At 33.3% G+C, this 14,308-nt stretch overlaps 1 protein-coding gene, 1 long non-coding RNA gene and 1 pseudogene across 3 annotated transcripts; 1 reads left to right on the forward strand and 2 right to left on the reverse strand.

Annotated features, from left to right (window-relative positions):
• The first annotated feature begins 2,702 nt into the window (after positions 1-2,702).
• Positions 2,703-3,735, forward strand: LOC129289820 (uncharacterized). 2 transcript variants are annotated; one of them, XM_054926589.1, is made up of 2 exons: positions 2,703-3,016; positions 3,145-3,735. In XM_054926589.1, exons 1-2 carry the CDS (start codon positions 2,774-2,776, stop codon positions 3,478-3,480), a joined length of 579 nt encoding a protein of 192 aa, XP_054782564.1. In that variant the 5' UTR covers positions 2,703-2,773; the 3' UTR covers positions 3,481-3,735. The 2 variants fall into 2 exon arrangements, with proteins under 2 accessions (XP_054782564.1, XP_054782563.1); XM_054926588.1 differs by having other exon boundaries at positions 2,706-3,016; positions 3,112-3,733.
• A 1,540-nt stretch (positions 3,736-5,275) lies between these two features.
• On the reverse strand, positions 5,276-6,054 carry LOC129290188 (uncharacterized). The gene is made up of 2 exons (XR_008588273.1): positions 5,915-6,054; positions 5,276-5,570 (listed from the first exon to the last, which is right to left on the reverse strand). It is a non-coding gene; the product is annotated as an uncharacterized LOC129290188 (long non-coding RNA).
• Positions 6,055-7,476: 1,422 nt separating this feature from the next.
• Positions 7,477-13,633, reverse strand: LOC129291347 (tubulin gamma-1 chain-like; annotated as a pseudogene).
• Between the last annotated feature and the right edge of the window lie 675 nt (positions 13,634-14,308).

Genomic DNA, 14,308 nt, shown 5'->3' on the forward strand with positions numbered 1-14,308 from the left:
TTTAGTTTCTTAAATCCAATATAAGGTGCTGGAGATCCCCGTCGTTTTAATTTATTGCAGGGATGGGAAGAGAGCAAATTTATACGACACCTAATGTATTCTCATCATCATTATTTAATGTGCTGATGTTATTTTTATTTTTTTAAAGCCATTACTTGATTACAAATTTTTATTTTATGTCTGTTTCATTCATTTTATCGCCTTCAAACCAAATTTAAACTTAATACATTGAAGTTGTAATTGGTTCTTAATATTATATAAAGCCTGAGAAGTAAGTTGTGTCATTTATAATTTACAAACAATAAGGTTTGCGGCTAATTTTCAAGATATGTAACTCTATATATTTGTTTTATGTTATCTAAAGAGGGTTAGAATTTCAAATCACATTTTCTTTACTTTGTTAACTTTTATAAAGTAACACCCACGTCATTTTCAGGAGTGAGCACGTAGGCAAGTAGCTACAGAAAAAAAAATAAAAGAGAAGGTTTACGTTTTTTCCGGAACATTGTATATTTGTATCACGTTGAATTCGCAATTATTTATTTTTTTTAAAATAAAAATTCGTAATTATTTCGTTGTCTTTAAAAGTGTAATTTTTTTTTTGGTAAAAGCCTTTAAAAGTGTTATTGATCAATCAGTTTTAAAAAAAAGTGTCATCAGCCCATTAACATAAACACTTGATGGTGAGCTTTTGGGCCATACCAGTAGGGCCCATATATTAACCCAAGGTTCTTATCAAGAAGTCCTTTTCTAAAGTCTGGGCTTCCATCATTGTCTCGTTAAGTGTCCTGACTTGTCTTTCTTGAGAGCACTCGTTTTCTTTTGGTGGATCTGTCCCAGCAGGAAGGAGTGAGATAGATACACAATGTTTGGAGTTTGGACCATAATTTTAGTGGATTGTGCCATGACGGTTAAAATATAAGGTTTTGAGTTTGATATGAAAAATATTTTAAATTGAGCCTGACAATGCTTAATCAGACACAGACAAATGGTTGGCCAAAAAAAAAAAAAAAAAAAATTCTCCACAAATGTTCCAATTTTGTTGTTTATTTATTATCATGACAACTTTTTCGCATCAAGGCAAGTCATACCTTGAATAGTATAAAGTTCACTTTGAGTTTCATGTAAATATATAGAATCCACTTTAACTTACCATAACTTGGGAAGCATATAATTTTTTTTTAAAAAAAGAATAATGTGAGTCATGTGTATCTCTTTATAATGGACCCTCCAGAGACAATGGAAATAGAAGAGAAGGGAAAAGAAGGATAACAAAGAGGATATCGTAAGCGACATTGCTAAATTAAAGGACATGGTCAAAAAAGATACAACAGAAATATTTTTCAGATTTATGATATTTGAACCATTCGTTTATCCACGATAAAGTGACCCCATACCATAACACATGCATCCTAGAAGTTAGAATATACACATATATACGCATAAGTGAAAAACAATTATAAGCATGAGGAGCTGTATGTTTAAAAACATTTATAATTTATACTCCCTTCGTTTAAAAATATAAAACATATTTTGGTGAGTTGGATGTTTAAAAATATACGACATTTTTAGTCTTTCAAAGTGTAATCATTTTTACTCCCTCCGTTAAAAAATGTAAGATATTTTTAACTTAATCTCACTTTTAATAAAGTAGTTATCTACTTTCAAAGTAACTCTACCTTTTCATATTTATCTTATTAAACATCCTATAATAAATATAAAGTCATTATTAATAAGGGCATTTTTAAAAATAATGCAATGATTATATCTCGAAAGACTAAAAATGTCTTATATTTTTTAATAGATGAAGTATATTTTTAGATATTTTAAATTAAAATAAGCAGGCAATTAATTAACTATGGATTATATTTGTTTTCATCACGGTTATCATGTAAGAGTGGAGATTTCTTTTTTGGCTGTTATGAATTAATTATATGTAAAACTCATTTATAGAATTTCGTTTGAATTTAACAAAGAAACAATAAACAATTGCGTCCAATATTATATGCTTGTGAAACCCAACACATGCATCCACTAATGAGTGCACCTCATAAACATGGAAGACTCATATGAAGAAGCATCATTAGGGAATGTCGGCTCCAATTTGTGGGGTTCACAACAGCTAAGCAACATTCAACTTCTTCATCTTCCCATTAAACCTGACTTCATAAAAATGAAACATTTTTAAACGCTGTATTTGTTGCACAACTTTATGGATGTCATTAACCCTTTTTTAAATAAATAAATTAGGTGGGTGCTTAGTATAGTTACACAAACTTTAAAGAAGAAGTTGTATTAGTCACAGTTTGATTTATCAATGTTTTCAAATATAAAGGCTATATACGTGAGATGCAAATGATTTTTTATCCCCTCTACAACCATACCAATCAAGTGATGCTAAATAATTACAAGAAACAACTGTTCATAACAAAAAAAAAGCTGATTATTGTATATTTAATGTATAAAATTACTTGTAGACTGTTTTTATATTGAATTATATGTTTACTTATCTTGTTTTAGGACTAAATTGACTGTTTTTTTGTAAATTGAGAGAAATAGACCTAAGCAAACTAATTAAAAAAAAAAAGGGTGAGTATTGTCGGGTCCTAAATAATAAAGTACAGAAAAGCAAGATCCACGCAGGGGACAGCCAAGAAAAGTGAAAGCTGGCAACAATATTTATCCCAAACTTGAAAAGAAAGAAATGAAATGGTTTCATTTGATTTTGAATGGTGGAGTTACTTTGTTGGTTCGCTAATGAGTTAGAACTTAGATGGAGACGACGAACACGGATTTGCAGAGTCTGATAGAGAGGGCACGCGATTTGCAAGACAAACTGAACCAAGAAATCAAAAAGAACAAGGAAGAAAACAAGTATCACAGTTCACAAGATCATGAAAATCAATGGTTCTGCAAATTTTCAGAGACACCATTAATATTGCATGATGAGACGCAGAGATTGATCGGCTCGAGGGATTCTTTGAAGCAAGTCGAAGACATGCTCATTCACATCCAGGTTTACAATTTCATCTTCTTCTTCCTTTATAATAAATCCATTATATTCTCTTTCATTGTTCACTCCACCAATATCATATCTGTGAATTATCACAGAGAATGAGAGCATGGCATTTCATAAACAAGCAGGTTGCAGTGAACCAGGTAGAAGAAAGCAGAGCAATTCTGATGCAGAAAGTGTCAGATTATGAAGGCAAGCCATATAGTGTGATCGATGAATTGGATTCAAGCTTTGGTAATTGGAGCTTCAACAAGAAGAGAACCAACTGTTTCCTTCTCTGTTGCATGAAATTTCTGTGCAATCCAGAAACGTGGCAGAGAGTGGTTGGAGGAGCTGCTAAACTCATAGCAGCTTCGATTACTGTTTCCTCCACTGTGTATTTCTGCAGAAGAAGGCATCAATCTCAATGTTGCAGATCAATTGAAATAAATAGCCACTTTGATGTTTACAAGGGAAGAGGCTGAATTCCAATATTCATATAAGATTCATTTTATTTGTTTGTTTGTTTGTTTTGGAGAACCGTGTAATATTTGAGACGAGCGACTCGTTTAGTTTCAAGTTTCGTTACATCATTCCTAGATGTGTGTAATTTCCCAACATGGTTATTTGATTGTTTTGCTTTAAAGAGATTTCATATAATGTATTGTAATCATTTTAAGTTCTTTTTTAGGGAAATGATATGTTTATTGGCATGAGGTTTGAACCATATTCTTTTCATAATATTTATTATTCTTATAAAAACTTTTAATTTTCATCTTCAAAATTATTTATGATTGATTTGATTTGATTTTTCTTTGAATCAAATGTAACTTTCATAGCATTTACATAATAAATAAATTGTACAGGAAAATGAATTATTATTGAACATTTTTTTTTTGATATAGCTATTTGATTGGATCAAATTTGAATATTGTTAAGTCAATTAAAAATAATTATTTCAAAAATATTTTTTGCCATAACATAAACTCAAATTCAAGTGTTCATGCTTAAGTGACCATAATTCTTTCCACTAGAGCTAATGCCAGCTGATTATTATTAAACATATTTGTTCGATTGATTTTACTGCATCATGAAAAATGTTTTTTTAACAAGCTATGTCTTTTTTCCCTTAAAATAAGTATTTATTTATTGATAATAAAATCAACATTGGTGGTAAAGTTTTTATTTCTCAACAACAACAACGGGTATTAGATAATTGCACAAAAAATATAATAATAAACTTGATTTTCTTACCATAGAAAGAAAGCAATTAAAGATTATTCTTAAGACAGAAATCAATTTTATCCTTCAGGAAACACAATTTCGCTTGAAATAAAAATATCACAAATACTTAACATCATCACATTTCTAAGCAAGTCTTTTTATTAATTTAAATTGTGAAAGGTACATTTTTGAAACATCAATCTCTAAAGTAATGGTGTGGAAGCTATAAATATTCTACTAAGGGACCAAGTATACTTGATCTTCCTTTCCAAAATGTGAATGGGGAAGCTTTCAGTCATGCTAATAGAAGTTGGAATGTTAAAATTAACTTAATTTGTACATAGGGAATTGCAAATATTTTAACTAGGAAGAGTCACGAGTCATGGGTCATGATTTAGATATTGATTTTTAATTTCGTTAATCATCAACCATCTCTTAGTACAGAGGTGCTGAATGATGAAAAATTGATAACCTAATATTTTTTTATGTACTTTGTTGTTTCGCCTTGTCAATTTATGAATAAAATTCCTGTTTGTTTTTGGCCAAGAATGAAATTCTTGTTTGCATTCAAAAGGAAAAGAAAAATCAAATTGAATTATATTGGGTATAATTAGTTGGGGGAGTTAAATCAACTTATTTTGAGATCTCAAGTCTTGAAATTTATATTTGCTTTAAATAAACATGCCAAATGTTATCCTTGAAGTAATAATAATGGTCCCATATAAGTGAGGCTTTAGATTAGTTTGAATAAAAAGTGATAATACCAGGATACTTGATGAAATTAAAGAAAAAAAAAGAAAGAAAGATCAATCTATAAAGTAATTTACATTATAGTTTATAATTTACATTATAGTTTATTTTTCAATTGTTAATGATGACAATTAGAATAAAAGCAGCAGATTGAAAAAAAAATTAAAATAAAAGCAGCAATTTTTTAAAAATAAATTGACAATGAACAATACATTACTAGTTCACCACCATTAATTAGGATAAATACAATTTGAAGAGGACAATCATTTGGGCTAGCTCGGATGACTAAATGGAGAGAAGTACGAGTAATAATTAAAGGCTCAATTCCTCATGAAAAAAGTCTACTACGACATATAGAAGTTTAGTTAATTATCATATAAATAACAATAAAAAAAATACAAACATTAAAACCACAAAAAAAAAAAGATCTCGTAGCCCATGAAGCAAATCATATAAAAATGTTAAAATTAATGAAGAAAGTGAGAGATACAAAGAAGAAATTAAGGGAGGAAGGAAGAGGCATCAAGTGGGTGGATGAGGTATGTGAGGATCAGAGCCACAAGCATCAAGAAGTATGCAATCCCTTGGTCTATGGTCGTTCCTGAATTCACAAAAATATAAGTAAATTAAATCAATTTCAATTTATAGATTCGATTTTCAATAAATAAATAAATTATGCCATACACGTATGTTTTGTTAATCTAAATTCATCTCAAAATAGTTTACTTCCTTGCTATCATTTTTTTCATACCTGTAGCATTTGAACCAGAACTTAAAAAGAAAAGACAAAAAAAGTTCATCTTAAAACCATACAAAACACATTTGTTTGATTATCTTAGATGACAATACACATTGAAGAACAGCAGAATGAGAAATGAAGTATCAGATTGACGGATCAAACTGTTGAAAAGCATAGAAGAAATGAAGAACAGAGAAGAGGGATACCATCACTGGAAGGAGCGGGAGAGAGGATTGAGACACACCACCACCAACAGAAGCACACAAAATGGCAAACGAAAGAGCTAAAGCTACCGGTGCTCTCAGCAGTAATGCCATTGGGAATTTGCAGAAGAGAAGGCTGAAAGCAGTCTATAAGAAGAGGAATGATGAAGAAGAAGAAGCCTCTTAATGTGCATATAAATAGAATGAAAGTGGAAAGTTGCGGGGAGCTGTTAGGTAAATATCAAGGTGTGGGCTGCGTCTATGGTTTTATCTTTGGTTGCAATGGGACCACTTTTGCACGTCTTTTAGTGAATTGCACCGCAAGTTGCAACTTAACATGCCTGCCCATGTGGGATTGTGGCCGTTTCAAACTGGTGTTTTCAAGCTCTTTTTATTTGGCTCGGGGTTGAGTTACTTGTTTAAAGCTCGTATTTATTTTTAAAATCAAATGTAAAATAAGGGTTTTTCTATGATTATATAGCTATCATAGGACTTTTTAGAATTTTTACCTTCCCGGTACAACTTTAATTTTTTAATTTATATGGTCCAGTTTGGGTGATAACATGATTGAGCAAATGCTATATCTATTGGCTTGCTTGGTTAGAATGAAAAATATTGGAAAGCATGGTAGAGAAGAAGAAAGATAGGATGACGAGTTTGAAATCGTTTAAGCTTGGATTTATATTATTTGTCTTAAACTTTAGAACATTTTAATTTATCTTTTAGAGCTTGGATATGTAATGTAATAACGTGAAACTTAATTTTTTTATAAAAAGGATTTTTGGATTAGTCTCAATCAATAAGAGCTAGATTTAGGGAACTGGTCAAATTTGAGGTCATAGAATTTCTAATACCTAAGCCCATTTCGGTCAAGCCGACCTGTGTCTCAACCTTTTTTTACTTGCTTCATTGTTTTATTTTCTTTTTTTATTCTTTGAATCTTCTTTTACCTTTATTATTCAAGTTTTTATTAGAATATTGTTTTTAAATTGATTTTTTTTAAAAAATCTTAAATATTTAATTTATTTTTAATATAGTCAATCTTTTTTGGCAACTAATTTTATATCTCTGATATTGAATGATATTTTCGTAAAAATTAACATATCTCATGTAATGCATGGATTAACAAATCAAATGCGCACTAAATTCTTCAAATAAAATATAAGAAATAAATAATTCTTAACAATGAAATAACGTGAATAATGTAGCTGAAGGATCGTCTTCTATTATATATCTATAAAAGCTGGTGGGAACCATGGCTTGTAGTTACAAGTTTACAATGCCAGCTCCCTAGATTTTGGGTTGCACGTAATTTTTTCTTCTATGTTTAATGCGGGGAGAGAGAGCGAACTTCAATAATTCGATCACTTTTAAAGGAACATCAATTTATAGAATTCATTCTTTAGGCTCTATACAATGCATAATAAATAAGAGCCACATAGTTGTGATAAATGCTAACAAGAAGCATTATATATCTACAAAATTTGATGGGAGCCATCGCTACTTACAGTGTCAGCTCAATAAATCTTGGGCTACATGTAATTTGTCTTCATCAACGTTTAATATACAAGTAAATCCTAGTTAGATACAAAACAAATCATACATTGGTATAGTTCAAAATCAGACAATATGAATGAAGCATAAACAGTGGTTCCTAGGGTTACAGGAGGAGAGCAGCAGATAAAAAGCAGACAAGAGAATAAAGCCCATACAGGCTCGCTCTCGTGACTCTCCTATTGCCTCCCTAAACCACTACACGATATCCAACTTGTCCATACAAGAATTGAAAGGACAGCCTATGTGCCATTTGATCTTATAGGAATCATCAATCAAAATCACCATGATATGCAAATCATATAGCTGACTGGATTACAAATCAGCATTGAAAGTGAACATACTGAAGCTATTAAAAAAAAGAAGACTAAAAGGCTATTCAAATTATTATATTATCTCCATTTATCTTAAAATACCCAACAAATTTGAGACTCTTCCCAATGTGGATCGAGGAGAATTACAGCAATTAACAAGCGACGTGGACGTGGACCGTTCCTACCAACACATCTTGGGACATTGACAACAGGCAACAAGCAAGCCCCTATTTATTACCTGTATATTCACATGACAAGTTTAAACTTCAGAAGACTACGTTTGAAACCTGCAGGAATTTAAGAATTCCAGTATATAAAGATGAGGCAAATTTTATCATATCCATATTGGGCCATTATTCTGTAGAACTAATGGCGTTAATTAACGCAGAGTGAGTACATTTTCGTATTTAGAATTTGGCTGTCTAATATATTCAGAATTTGCAGCACCAATCACAGTGGACCCAAAATGCTAATTCTAAGGGGACAATATAACAAAGAGAACTGTGCTAACACATGCTTGCCACATGATAACAAAATCGAATTCCTTTCAAAATTTAAATACTGTAAGATTCATCAAAGAGCATCAGCAGGATCCCCTATTAAACATCCAAGATCCAGATAGCAAAAGGACACAGTGACAAATCAACCATTTACATTCCCTAGAAAAAGAATACAGTGAGATTCTGTACCACCAAGTCATGCACGCGTGGATGTCCAAATGGTTAAGCGATACAAACCATCTGACACCTCAACGTTGAAAAAGCTCATTCAAATTCAAACCCTCTAAATTTATTTTACATAAAACCCTTTTCCTGTCTCCCTGTACCTGCAATGATTAATATTTACACAGATTACAAAAAATCACCTGGACCTCTCATCATCCCCCATCCCATTAAGCCAAGACGGTGGAGCAATGATCGATTCCAACCCGTCATCTCACTAACAAGTAATCAAGAAGGAGCTTAGAGACTGAAGCTTTATTTTGATCAGGAACAAGGTGGATATAAGAAAACTAAAAAACTGGCTTGGATAATATTTACTTAAGCTTGCTATTTACTCAAAACAGTGGAGCATCTAGTTTCTAATAAAAATCATAACTTAACTCATTCTCCCTTCTGGAAGCTACTTCCTTGGAAGGAAGCCAACTAGAAGTCAGCAAGTGGTTGGAGCAAAAGAAGTGCCATGTAAGTTACTCAATCTTCCACATTAACGAAGGTAAGAGAAAGCCAGAAAGTTCAAGAAAATCTGAAGAACAGCTTTATCAAAGCTTGCTAGGCTTCTTCACGCTACGGAATTTGGGTTCACAGTTCCCGTAGCATTGCCTTCTCCCATTAGCGTATTGTTTGGATCCTATAGGGGAAAAAAGAGCAACATGCAAGATTAACTTAAAATGAAAAGATTAACTTAAAGTGACGTAAATATAGACTCTACCTCCATTCCCCACTTGATATAATCAGGGGACTCACAGGCCTTATATTCATCAACCAAACTCTCAATTATGTCCCTTGATTCATCAAATTCTGAGAGATCATTATCCTGCCAATCTTTTATTGTCAGCTATATGCCAACTACTCAAGTACCATCTGAGCATAGACCAAAAAAGTAATTAACAAATGCTCATCATGTGATGTCGGATTGCGGTAAAAAATGGCTTACTCACAGCAAACATTGGGAACTTTCGGTAGTTGTCCAGAAAGGCTTGTTTCTTTCTCAGCTTCTCATACTGACTTAAACACTTACTGAAAAGGTGCCGAATGCTAGTGTGACTTGCTAGCATAAGTCCGCTGACCTATCATACATAACACTTAAAGGTTATCTTTTTTTTTTTTGGCCCCTCGCATTTCTTCAATAATCCTAACAGGATAGCTAATATTAAGATTCTACATGTAGTTCAGGATAAGCTCAAGGTTGAAATTCATAGATAAAAAGAAAAACTAAGACAAGGATGAGAGTCCTACCTTGTGTGCAGTTTGAACATATGGGGACTTTCTAGACAGGGCAACCTACCATATACACACGAGAAACAAAAGAATATCTGATTATGCCATATTATCCCAAATAAAGTAGACACAACAAGCCAACAACACTCAGTTGTTCTGTCATAGAAGCAATACCTGAATGCTTGCAGGACCCCACTCAATGAAGTTAACTAGCTTTCTTTCACGTATCCTTTGCAAACTTTCATGAACCTGAACATAAAGGGAGAAAAAAGCACCACGATAAATTACTTATTATAAAAATGGTACTGAACAATCACCAAAAAAAAAAAAAAAGACATTTCATGGAAAGCTGCAACACAAGAAAGCATAATGGGGGGAATCAGCAAAACTAGGAATGCTCTTCTAACATAAGAGGAAGAATCATCATTCAATTTTTACATGCTAACTGAAAAATGCATGAAGGTCTGGTCTTATCAAAGAAACCAGAATTAAACAATCAGGAGGTGGCATGGGGTGAACTAGAGCAATTCCTAAGTTTCAACCTTGTTATAATTTTGACATTTTGACCTAAGCAGGTGGCATGGGGTGAACTGGTATATTGCAGCTCTGAGAACAGATGTTCCAAACAATCAGGAGGGAAAAAAAAATGAAATGCCATATATAATACCGTGTTGGATCAACTTCTCCTTGAATGATATTCAAAATTGATATATATTTTGCTTGGCTAGCATCTTTTGTTCGAGCATATAAAGAGACCATAATGTTCTTTGCCTGCCAATACTATTTATGTCAGCAGAGCAAACGCCATTAGGTATGAAATCTAGCTGTTTAAAGTCTTCATACCTGAAGAAGTCTTCTCATAACATCAAGTACTGTGGTTTTTCAAATTACATTAGCCTGCCAGAAGATGGCACTGGACTTTTAATTCGTTCCGCTACGTTTGTAACATGAAAAATAACTATCATGTAGCAAGCACCAACAAACGTATTTCCCTTGAAAATTACAGAATTTATGAAAGGAGGCGGCGGAAAGAGATATAATGCAACAAAAAACTCCAAAAGCTACAACTTTGTCCAAATTTGAATGCTCCACAGATTATTTTATATAAAAGATTATATGAACCATAAACATAAAACTTGGATCTCACCTGACGTTCCACTGTCAAAGGAGTATATCCTGTCATTAGAAAATGGCATCTTGGTGTTGGAATTAAAGAGGCCAGAAGACCAACCAAGTCATTATTCATGTATCCTGGATACCGAAGGGTAGTTGTGCTTGCAGACATCACGGTAGATACTAAGGAATTTGTTTGAGCAAAGGTAGGATTACTTAAATGAAGGCGCTCCACAGCAATTCTATTTAGAGCAGTGTTATCAAGAACAACAACACAATCTGCATTGAGAGTTAGCCGCTTAAGTGTCAAAAGTGAATTATAAGGTTGCACCACCACATCACTTGTCTCCATTTGGTTAGGAAACACACTGTAGGTCTGGACCAGCTTTTTGCTGTAGCGATCATTCAAAGTCTCCAACAAATAGGATCCCATTCCTGCATTAAATATATTAAAGTACTAGTTACAAAAAAAATATTGCATAATAAAAATGTACACAAGAAAGGTATACAATATACTAGAGCAATTCCTAAGTTTCAATCTTGTTACACGTCAAGTTCAAAGCAAAAATTTATATATTAAGAGAACTTCTAGTTGAAGCTAGTTAATGGCTGCAAGTCCAGTGCAATTTTCATGCTGAAGAGTTGGACTTAATTTTTTATTAATAGAAACACTAAGCACCATGAGATGCTAAATAAAGTCAAATCTTTTAAGCAATATAAAGCTTTTGTTGATGATCCCAATGCAAAATCCTCAATAATAAAAATGAAAAATCAAGGAACATGTAAAGAAATAAAAGAAAGATTTGAGAGAAAAAATTAACCTGAGCCCGTTCCTCCTGCAATTGAATGACAAGAACAAAACCCTCAAGACTGTCACTGCCATCTGCTTCTCTGTCAATCATGTCTATTATGTCTTCTTCGACATTTTTTCCCTGGCCAGACATTAACAACCTCATCAAATAAACTTGTACTTCACATTAATGGTAAAATGTACGTGGAATGTCAAGCATAAAGACAAAACAACGCAATCCCCATCAATAGCAAAACTATAATAGATACCTAGGCTCAAGAGGTTTAAGGGTATAAAAATCAAATATGACTTAGGACTATAAGCATTATATTTGAATTAATTTTATATGTCAATTATTGCCACAAATTTACATTTATTTTTGTTTATACACACATCATATTTTTAGCATTTTCCTATTTTAATGACTCGCTCCATTTGTACTGGCGCTTTGCCAGCACCTTTCACTGCCTTTGGCCTTTAGCTACTTTAGTTAGTCCCCCAACACACAAAATTCGTTCATTGACGTTTGTAAAAAATGTAGATCACCTAGGACTGCGAGGACTCCTTTTTACTAGTCATTCAAAAACCTGTTACCAGAGTCAGGATATAAGTTTCCAACCATCAACTACAGCAGCAACCCACAACCAACATTCTTATACTTTTTGCACTTGTACTTTATGGACAGAACCAAACAACACACAGCCTTAAAGTATTAAAGCATCTATATATGGGGGCAGGGCATCACTAACATGACTAAGTCACAAAATCACGATAGATTATTGTATTCATATTTATTAGAAGTACAAATTCTTGGAAGCTACAGCACTTTGCAGAAGGTTAGAAAGCTTGAAGGACAAAACAAATCTTCTAACAAGATAATATAGTGATTAACCTGATGATAGCCACTGGCCCAATTGTTCCCTGCACCCCCTCCATAATCCGAGATGAATATGTTCTCATGATTGTATAGATTTCTGTAGTCTCCATTTTGAATTCCATTGATCACTCTTGGCTCCAAGTCAATCAATAAAGCTCGTGGTATATAATGCTGATCATCGGCTTGATAGAAAAAGACGTCTTTCCTATCACCTCCCTGCAGCATTTTGACAAAATAAGTAAATACAGAGTCAATCTTCCCTGTTTAAATAATATTGCACGCTTATACTAGAAAATTATTCACGAATCTCATCGTCTTACGACTTCCACCACAAATTAGATGACGGTTACTATTAAAACAGAAACTAAGAAGACCTTAATTGGGCACTAGGTATTAATAGTATCGAAAGTAAGGATATCGCTCAACGTCTTCCACGAGAGTACAAGTGTATAACATTATAGCCCTTTGACTGACAAGGCCGAACCAAACATGGACCCAGCTCGTATTTCAAGTTCATGGTTTGCAATCCGCAAAAGCCATCAAACTAAAACAAAAACTAGAACTCAAAGAGCTCCAAATGCATCTTCGCCAAGGAGAGCCTAAAATTCACTTCTGTTTTAGAAAAGTTTACGTCCGACATTAATAAATGTTCGTCCAATTAAATTAAAGTGATAAGTACTCGACAGGTCTCCTTAAATTCCCACTATATTGTTACATAAAATTAAACCACACTCCTCTCTTCCTCCTCACAGTAGAGAAAGAATTAGACACGCATATATGGATGCGCAGGAGCAATTGCATAAAAATTGTCTAAGTCAGAGAAGAAAAAACCTGAGTGGCAAAGTCTTCAAGGATGCCTTCTTTGCTGATACCATGCTCGAGACAGAGCTGCTTCCAGAACTCCATGCCGATCTGATTACCACATTGTCCAACCTGGAGAGTGATGATTTCTCGCGGCATTTTCGGTTTCTTTATGGGAAAGTTGTAGGATTTGGAATTTGGATGGGATCGGAAAATTGAGGGAGAACTTTATAGTGAGTGTTGATGGTGGTGGGGACGCGGGGACAACTTTTTGAATAAAGAGAAATACGAGAGGGAAACGAAGGGTGTGGGTGTGAATTCCGAGATTGAGACCCTGAATGACTTCGCATCTGCTAATCAACAAAGTTTCGAAGCCAAATACAAAAATATTGGCAAAACAAAAAACAAAAACAAAAATACAAAAATATTTTTTGAAATATTAAAAAGAAAAAAGAAAAAGAAAATTAACGAATTTTTTCTTCCTTTCTCATTTTTGGTTCCGTGATATGTGAAGCCCAACGGCCCATGACATTATTGTATAGTTTGGCCCTCATCAACCGGTTGGGTTCTTTGTTGTCAACAAGAAAAACCGATGCCGAATAAAAAAATAATGCACGAGACTTGCCCAAATCATGAAACAACAAACATCACCATTAATAATACACTATGTAAGACACTAATAATATGCAATTTTGAGCCACTTTTTAACGAATGTGGTTACTCCACGGATGTGGGAGTGTGCTTTCTCTCTTTATTTTGTGGGAGATGCTTATGATGGTTTCTTCAATGATGAGTTGTAACTAGTTGTGTCACCGTTGTTGATGGTGATGAGTGAATCCTTCGTTACCCACTATGGTTGAGGTTAGTATAAAAAGTGGGCTCTTTATTTGTTCATTGCAAATAGGAGTTAGTGTGAGGGTTTTGGTTTTTTTAGTAGTGGTGATTTGTCTTTCTTGTTTCATTGTTTTTGTTTCTTTGATTCTTTGAAGATGGAGGGAGGATTGAATG

This window comes from Prosopis cineraria, unplaced genomic scaffold (assembly GCF_029017545.1).
Source record: "Prosopis cineraria cultivar Desert tree isolate PC_DT_omini unplaced genomic scaffold, ASM2901754v1 PC13, whole genome shotgun sequence".
In the NCBI taxonomy this organism is placed as follows: domain Eukaryota; kingdom Viridiplantae; phylum Streptophyta; class Magnoliopsida; order Fabales; family Fabaceae; genus Prosopis; species Prosopis cineraria.

What these genes read in the sequence shown, in the direction of transcription:
- LOC129289820 (XM_054926588.1), top strand. Translation starts at nt 2,774, where the DNA reads ATGGAGACGACGAACACGGATTTGCAGAGTCTGATAGAGAGGGCACGC. An exon ending in ACATGCTCATTCACATCCAG is followed by an intron (nt 3,017 to 3,111) that starts GTTTACAATTTC and finishes GAATTATCACAG; the next exon opens with AGAATGAGAGCATGGCATTT.